The sequence below is a fragment of the Oncorhynchus keta genome, unplaced genomic scaffold (genome assembly GCF_023373465.1).
Source record: "Oncorhynchus keta strain PuntledgeMale-10-30-2019 unplaced genomic scaffold, Oket_V2 Un_scaffold_2010_pilon_pilon, whole genome shotgun sequence".
Lineage (NCBI taxonomy): Eukaryota > Metazoa > Chordata > Actinopteri > Salmoniformes > Salmonidae > Oncorhynchus > Oncorhynchus keta.
The window spans coordinates 38,786-47,500 of record NW_026290854.1 but is presented as its reverse complement, the minus strand read 5'-3'; the positions used below and the strand labels follow the sequence as shown (position 1 = coordinate 47,500).

At 53.6% G+C, this 8,715-nt stretch overlaps 1 protein-coding gene across 1 annotated transcript in view; it reads right to left on the bottom strand.

Annotated features, from left to right (window-relative positions):
- Nucleotides 1-3,428: 3,428 nt before the first annotated feature.
- The window catches only part of LOC127928030 (olfactomedin-like protein 3), a 34,794-nt gene continuing 29,507 nt past the window's right edge, over nucleotides 3,429-8,715 (bottom strand). Inside the window, exons 3-4 of the mRNA XM_052514931.1 lie at nucleotides 6,168-6,341; nucleotides 3,429-3,868 (exon numbers count right to left, since the gene is read on the bottom strand). Coding sequence (XP_052370891.1) covers nucleotides 3,548-3,868; nucleotides 6,168-6,341 — 495 coding nt within the window. The 3' untranslated portion in view covers nucleotides 3,429-3,547. The remainder of the gene's footprint in view (nucleotides 3,869-6,167; nucleotides 6,342-8,715) is intronic.

Here is an 8,715-nt window from a genome sequence, read left to right as displayed (position 1 = left end):
CCTATATAGTGCACTACATTAGACCAGAGCCCTATTCCCTATGTAGTGCACTACATTAGACCAGAGCCCTATTCCCTATATAGTGCACTACATTAGACCAGAGCCCTATTCCCTATGTAGTGCACTACTATAGACCAGAGCCCTATTCCCTATGTAGTGCACTACTTTGGGCTCTGGTCATAAAGTAGAACAACATATTCAAGTTCTGTGTCTCTTTCTTTTCTCCACAACCCCAGACTGTTTCCATCTTCACTCAGAATGTATTTTCCTCAAATATATTGACACACCAACTGTCCCAGATACAGGTTCTCTCTCTCTCTCTCTCTCTCTCTCTCTCTCTCTCTCTCTCTCTATATATATATATATATATATATCTAGAGATATAGTCCATCAGTCCTCCTTCTCCTCCTCTCTCTAGAGATATAGTCCATCAGTCCTCCTTCTCCTCCTCTCTCTATAGAGATATAGTCCATCAGCCCTCCTTCTCCTCCTCTCTCTATAGAGATATAGTCCATCAGTCCTCCTCCTCTCTCTATAGAGATAAAGTCCATCAGTCCTCCTTCTCCTCCTCTCTCTATAGAGATATAGTCCATCAGTCCTCCTTCTCCTCCTCTCTCTCTCTATAGAGATAAAGTCCATCAGTCCTCCTTCTCCTCCTCTCTCTATAGAGATATAGTCCATCAGTCCTCCTTCTCCTCCTCTCTCTAAAGATATAGTCCATCAGTCCTCCTTCTCCTCCTCTCTCTCTAAAGATATAGTCCATCAGCCCTCCTTCTCCTCCTCCTCTCTCTCCAGAGATAAAGTCCACCAGTCCTCCTTCTCCTCCTCTCTCTAGAGAGAGATCAGTCAGTCTCTCTCCTTCCCTCCTCCCCTCCTCTCCTCCTCTATCCTTGGCTCTGTATAGAGATCATTCAGTCTCTCTCCTTCCCTCCTCCCCTCCTCTCCTCCTCTCTCCTCCTTGGCTCTGTATAGAGATCAGTCAGTCTCTCCTTCCTCCTCCTCCTCTCCTCCTCTATTCTTGGCTCTGTATAGAAATCATCAGTCTCTCTCCTTCCCTCCTCCCCTCCTCTCCTCCTCTATCATTGGCTCTGTATAGAGATCAGTCAGTCTCTCTCCTTCCCTCCTCCCCTCCTCTCCTCCTCTATCCTTGGCTCTGTATAGAGATCAGTCAGTCTCTCTCCTTCCCTCCTCCCCTCCTCTCCTCCTCTATTCTTGGCTCTGTATAGAAATCAGTCAGTCTCTCTCCTTCCCTCCTCCCCTCCTCTCCTCCTCTATCCTTGGCTCTGTATAGAGATCAGTCAGTCTCTCTCCTTCCCTCCTCCCCTCCTCTCCTCCTCTATCCTTGGCTCTGTATAGAGATCAGTCAGTCTCTCTCCTTTCCCTCCTCCCCTCCTCTCCTCCTCTATCCTTGGCTCTGTATAGAGATCAGTCAGTCTCTCTCCTTCCCTCCTCCCCTCCTCTCCTCCTATATCCTTGGCTCTGTATAGAGATCAGTCAGTCTCTCCTTTCCCTCCTCCCCTCCTCTCCTCCTCTATCCTTGGCTCTGTATAGAAATCAGTCAGTCTCTCTCCTTCCCTCCTCCCCTCCTCTCCTCCTCTATCATTGGCTCTGTATAGAGATCAGTCAGTCTCTCTCCTTCCCTCCTCCCCTCCTCTCCTCCTCTATCCTTGGCTCTGTATAGAGATCAGTCAGTCTCTCTCCTTTCCCTCCTCCCCTCCTCTCCTCCTCTATCCTTGGCTCTGTATAGAGATCAGTCAGTCTCTCTCCTCCCCTCCTCTCCTCCTCTATCCTTGGCTCTGTATAGAGATCAGTCAGTCTCTCTCCTTTCCCTCCTCGCCTCCTCTCCTCCTCTATCCTTGGCTCTGTATAGAGATCAGTCAGTCTCTCTCCTTTCCCTCCTCCCCTCCTCTCCTCCTCTATCCTTGGCTCTGTATAGAGATCAGTCAGTCTCCCTCCTCCCCTCCTCTCCTCCTCTATCCTTGGCTCTGTATAGAGATCAGTCAGTCTCTCTCCTTCCCTCCTCCCCTCCTCTCCTCCTCTATCCTTGGCTCTGTATAGAGATCAGTCAGTCTCTCTCCTCCCCTCCTCTCCTCCTCTATCCTTGGCTCTGTATAGAGATCAGTCAGTCTCTCCCCTCCTCTCCTCCTCTATCCTTGGCTCTGTATAGAGATCAGTCAGTCTCTCTCCTCCCCTCCTCTCCTCCTCTATCCTTGGCTCTGTATAGAGATCAGTCAGTCTCTCCTCCCCTCCTCTCCTCCTCTATCCTTGGCTCTGTATAGAGATCAGTCAGTCTCTCCCCTCCTCTCCTCCTCTATCCTTGGCTCTGTATAGAGATCAGTCAGTCTCTCTCCTCCCCTCCCCTCCTCTCCTCCTCTATCCTTGGCTCTGTATAGAGATCAGTCAGTCTCCCTTTCCTCCTCCCCTCCTCTCCTCCTCTATCCTTGGCTCTGTATAGAGATCAGTCAGTCTCTCCCCCCTCCTCTCCTCCTCTATCCTTGGCTCTGTATAGAGATCAGTCAGTCTCTCTCCTCCCTCCTCTCCTCCTCTATCCTTGGCTCTCTATAGAGATCAGTCAGTCTCTCCCCTCCTTCCCTCCTCCTCCCTCCTCTCCTCCTCTATCCTTGGCTCTGTATAGAGATCAGTCAGTCTCTCCCCTCCTCTCCTCCTCTATCCTTGGCTCTGTATAGAGATCAGTCAGTCTCTCTCCTCCCCTCCCCTCCTCTCCTCCTCTATCCTTGGCTCTGTATAGAGATCAGTCAGTCTCTCTCCTTTCCCTCCTCCCCTCCTCTCCTCCTCTATCCTTGGCTCTGTATAGAGATCAGTCAGTCTCTCTCCTTTCCCTCCTCCCCTCCTCTCCTCCTCTATCCTTGGCTCTGTATAGAGATCAGTCAGTCTCTCTCCTTCCCTCCTCCCCTCCTCTCCTCCTCTATCCTTGGCTCTGTATAGAGATCAGTCAGTCTCTCCCCCCTCCTCTCCTCCTCTATCCTTGGCTCTGTATAGAGATCAGTCAGTCTCTCCCCTCCTCTCCTCCTCTATCCTTGGCTCTGTATAGAGATCAGTCTCTCTCCTCCCCTCCTCTCCTCCTCTATCCTTGGCTCTGTATAGAGATCAGTCAGTCTCTCCCTTCCCTCCTCCCCTCCTCTCCTCCTCTATCCTTGGCTCTGTATAGAGATCAGTCAGTCTCTCTCCCCCTCCTCTCCTCCTCTATCCTTGGCTCTGTATAGAGATCAGTCAGTCTCTCTCCTTTCCTCCTCCCCTCCTCTCCTCCTCTATCCTTGGCTCTGTATAGAGATCAGTCAGTCTCTCTCCTTTCCCTCCTCCCCCTCTCCTCCTCTATCCTTGGCTCTGTATAGAGATCAGTCAGTCTCCTCCCCTCCTCTCCTCCTCTATCCTCCTGTATAGAGATCCTCTCCCCCCTCTCTCCTCCTCTATCCTTGGCTCTGTATAGAGATCAGTCTCTCTCCTCCCCTCCTCTCCTCCTCTATCCTTGGCTCTGTATAGAGATCAGTCAGTCTCTCTCCTTTCCCTCCTCCCCTCCTCTCCTCCTCTATCCTTGGCTCTGTATAACATGAAACAGGGTCACGTTATAGATGACCTGATGTCCATTGTTCCATGTGTAGAGGGCCCTCTCTCTGGGGTTGTAGTCCATCATGGAGATGTGAGAGTACTGGTTGTGGAAGGGGATGTCTGTGTACTCATAGCTGGAGGAGTTGGTGTGGTAAGCAAAGTGGACCTTCGCTCCGGCCAGATGAGAGTTGGTGACGTACAGGGTACCACAGATCATGAAGGTCTCCCCTGCACTGCGTTTAGGAAACCCTGTGTCCCAACTCTGGAGAATGTCGAGAGAACGAGGATCCAACCGACTGACCTGGAGAGAGGGAGGGAGGGAGGGAGGGGGTGAGGGGAGGGAGGGAGGGAGGAAGGAAGGGAGGGAGGAGGAACGACGGGGTGAGGGAGGGAGGGAGGGAGGGAGGGAGGGGGGAGGGAGGGAGGGAGGGAGGGAGGGAGGGAGGGAAGGACGGGGTGAGGGAGGGAGGGGGAGGGGAGGGAGGGGGAATGACGGGGTGAGGGAGGGAGGGAAGGACGGGGTGAGGGAGGGAGGGAGGGAGGAGGAAGGAAGGAAGGAAGGAAGGAAGGAAGGAAGGAAGGAAGGGAGGGAGGGAGGGAACGAGGGGGAGGGAGGGAGGGAGGGAGGGAAGGAAGGAGGGAGGGAGGGAGGGAGGGAGGGAGGGAGGGAGGGAGGGAGGGAGGGAGGGAGGGAGGGAGGGAGGGAGGAAGGAACGGGGGTGAGGGAGGGAGGGATGGGAGGGAGGGAGGGAGGGAGGGAGGGAGAAAGGAAGGAAGTGATGGGGAGGAGGGAGGGAGGGAGGGAGGGAGGGAGGGAGGGAGGGAGGGAGGGAGGGAGGGAGGGAACGAGGGGTGAGGGAGGGAGGGAGGGGAAAGGGAGAAGAGGGAGGGAGGGAGGGACACACATCCTCCCTACCAGTATGTTAGAGATGTGACTAGGGAGGGAGGATGTTAGGAGGAGACTACCTAGGGAGTATGTTAGAGAGGGAGGGAGACCAGTATGGAGGGAGGTAGAGGGAGGGACCAGGGATGGAAGAGGGGTAGGGAGGGAGGGAGGAGGGAGAGGAGTAGACTACCTAAGGATGGGAGGGAGAGGTGAGGGGACTAAGGGAGGGAGTATGGGAGGGAGGGAGGGACCTTCTAGGAGGTTAGAGGTGTAGAACACACCCGCCCTAGTATGATAGAGGTGTAGTCTCCCTACCAGTATGTTAGAGATGTAGACTACCTACCAGTATGTTAGAGATGTAGACTACCTACCAGTATGTTAGAGGTGTAGACTACCTACCAGTATGTTAGAGATGTAGACTACTACCAGTATGTTAGAGATGTAGACTACCTACCAGTATGTTAGAAGTGTAGACTACCACACAGTATGTTAGAGATGTAGACTACCTATCAGTATGTTAGAGATGTAGACTACCTACCAGTATGATAGAGATGTAGACTACCTACCAGTATGTTAGAGATGTAGACTACCTACCAGTATGTTAGAGATGTAGACTACCTACCAGTATGTTAGAGATGTAGACTACCTACCAGTATGTTAGAGATGTAGACTACCTACCAGTATGATAGAGATGTAGACTACCTACCAGTATGTTAGAGATGTAGACTACCTACCAGTATGTTAGAGGTGTAGACTACCTACCAGTATGTTAGAGATGTAGACTACCTACCAGTATGTTAGAGATGTAGACTACCTACCAGTATGTTAGAGATGTAGACTACCTACCAGTATGTTAGAGATGTAGACTACCTACCAGTATGTTAGAGATGTAGACTACCTACCAGTATGTTAGAGATGTAGACTACCTACCAGTATGATAGAGATGTAGACTACCTTCCAGTGTGTTAGAGGTGTAGACTACCTACCAGTATATTAGAGGTGTAGACTACCTATCAGTATGTTAGAGATGTAGACTACCTACCAGTATGTTAGAGGTGTAGACTACCTTCCAGTATGTTAGAGGTGTAGACTACCTACCAGTATGTTAGAGGTGTAGTCTCCCTACCAGTATGTTAGAGATGTAGACTACCTACCAGTATGTTAGAGGTGTAGACTACCTACCAGTATGTTAGAGGTGTAGACTACCTACTAGTATGTTAGAGATGTAGACTAGCTACCAGTATATTAGAGATGTAGACTACCTACCAGTATGTTAGAAGTGTAGACTACCACACAGTATGTTAGAGGTGTAGACTACCTATCAGTATGTTAGAGATGTAGACTACCTACCAGTATGATAGAGGTGTAGACTACCTACCAGTATATTAGAGATGTAGACTACCTTCCAGTATGTTAGAGGTGTAGTCTCCCTACCAGTATGTTAGAGATGCAGACTACCTACCAGTATGTTAGAGGTGTAGACTACCTACCAGTATATTAGAGGTGTAGACTACCTACCAGTATGATAGAGATGTAGACTACCTACCAGTATGTTAGAAGTGTAGACTACCTCACAGTATGTTAGAGGTGTAGACTACCTATCAGTATGTTAGAGATGTAGACTACCTACCAGTATGTTAGAGATGTAGACTACCTACCAGTATGTTAGAGGTGTAGACTACCTACCAGTATGTTAGAGGTGTAGACTACCTACCAGTATGTTCCCAGCGTTAGGTATGGAGGTGTAGACTGCCCAGAAGCCGGTCTCATCAGCCATCAGGTCTATGTCAGAAGACCCCCCCCAGCTGTAGGGGAAGGTGTTGTTGTAACCAGCTCCACTCAGACTCCTCTGGAGCACCACGTTACGGGATCGGAAGTGGTACTGCACCTACAGGGGGTCAGGGGGGGGGTCAGAGAGAGGACAGGGGGTCAGAGAGAGGACAGGGGGATAGAGAGAGGACATGGAGTCAGAGAGAGGACATGGAGTCAGAGAGAGGACAGGGGGACAGAGAGAGGACAGGGGGACAGGGAGAGAGGACAGGGGTCAGAGAGAGGGCAGGGGGACAGAGAGAGAGAGGACATGGAGACAGAGAGAGGACAGAGGGTCAGAGAAAGGACAGGAGGACAGAGAGAGGACATGGAGACAGAGAGAGGACAGGGGATCAGAGAGAGGACAGGGGGACAGAGAGAGAGGACATGGAGACAGAGAGAGGACAGGGTGTCAGAGAGAAGACAGGGGATCAGAGAGAGGACAGGGGGTCAGAGAGAGGACAGGGGGTCAGAGAGAGAGGACATGGAGACAGAGAGAGGACAGGGGATCAGAGAGAGGACAGGGGGACAGAGAGAGGACAGGGAGACAGAGAGAGGACAGGGGGTCAGAGAGAGGACAGGGGGACAGAGAGAGGACATGGAGACAGAGAGAGGACAGGGGTCAGAGAGAGGACAGGGAGACAGAGAGCAGACAGGGGGTCAGAGAGAGGACAGGGGGACAGAGAGAGAGGACATGGAGACAGAGAGAGGACAGGGGATCAGAGAGAGGACAGGGGGTCAGAGAGAGGACAGGGGGTCAGAGAGAGAGGACGGGGAGACAGAGAGAGGAGAGGGGGTCAGAGAGAGGACAGGGGGTCAGAGAGAGGACAGAGAGGACAGGGGGTCAGAGAGAGGACAGGGGGTCAGAGAGTGAGGACAGGGGGACAGAGACAGGACAGGGGGACAGAGGGAGGACAGGGGGACAGAGAGAGAGGACATGGAGACAGAGAGAGAGGACAGGGGGACAGAGAGAGGGACATGGAGACAGAGAGAGGACAGGGGACAGAGAGAGAGGACAGGGGGATCAGAGAGAGAGGACAGGGGGAGACAGAGAGAGGACAGGGGGTAAGAGAGAGGACAGGGGGAGAGAGGACAGGGGGACAGAGAGAGGACAGAGAGGGATGGGGGACAGGGGGTCAGAGAGAGGACAGGGGGTCACAGAGAGAGAGGACAGGGGGATGGAGAGAGGACAGGGGGACAGAGAGAGGACAGGGGTCAGGGGACATGGAGAGAGGACAGGGGGGAGGACAGAGAGAGAGAGGACAGGGGATGGAGAGAGGACAGGGGACAGAGAGACAGGGGGTCAGAGAGAGGACAGGGGGTCAGAGACAGAGAGGGACAGGGGGCAGAGAGAGGACATGGGAATGACAGAGAGAGGACAGGGGGTCAGAGAGGAGGAGAGGGACAGGGGGTCAGAGAGAGGACAGGGGGTCAGAGAGAGGACATGGACAGGGGGACAGAGAGGAGGACAGGGGGACAGGGGGTCAGACAGGACAGGGGACAGGGAGAGAGGGACAGGGGGATGGAGGAGAGGGACAGGGGGACAGAGAGAGGACATGGAGACAGAGAGGACAGGGGGACGGAGAGAGGATATGGAGACAGAGAGAGACAGGGACACAGAGAGAGAGGACAGGGGGATGGAGAGAGGACAGGGGGACGGAGAGAGGACAGGGGGTCAGAGAGAGGACAGGGGGACAGAGAGAGGACAGGGGGACAGAGAGAGAGGACAGGGGGATGGAGAGAGGACAGGGGGTCAGAGAGAGGACAGGGGGATGGAGAGAGGACAGGGGGACAGAGAGAGGACAGGGGTCAGAGAGAGGACATGGAGACAGAGAGAGGACAGGGGGACAGAGAGAGGACAGGGGGTCAGAGAGAGAGGACAGGGGGACGGAGAGAGGACAGGGGGACAGAGAGAGAGGACAGGGGGACGGAGAGCGGAAATGGGGACAGAGAGTGAGGACAAGAGGACAGAGAGAGGGGAGAGGGGGACTCAGAGAGAGGGGAGCCAGGGGGACTCAGAGAGAGGGGAGGCAGGGGGACTCAGAGAGAGGGGAGGAAGGGGGACACAGAGAGAGGGGAGGCAGGGGGACACAGAGAGAGGGGAGGAAGGGGGACACAGAGAGAGGGGAGGCAGGGGGACACAGAGAGAGGGGAGGCAGGGGGACACAGAGAGAGGGGAGGCAGGGGGACACAGAGAGAGTGGAGGCAGGGGGACACAGAGAGAGGGGAGGAAGGGGGACACAGAGAGAGGCGAGGCAGGGGGACACAGAGAGAGCGGAGGCAGGGGGACACAGAGAGGGGGAAACAGGGAAAACCGTGGGACACAGAGAGATTGGAAACAAGGACCACAGAAAGAGGGGATACCGGGAGACACAGAGAGAGGGGAAACAAGGACCACAGAGACAGGGGAAACAGGGGGACATACACACTGACCCCTGTTCTGTGTCCCTGTC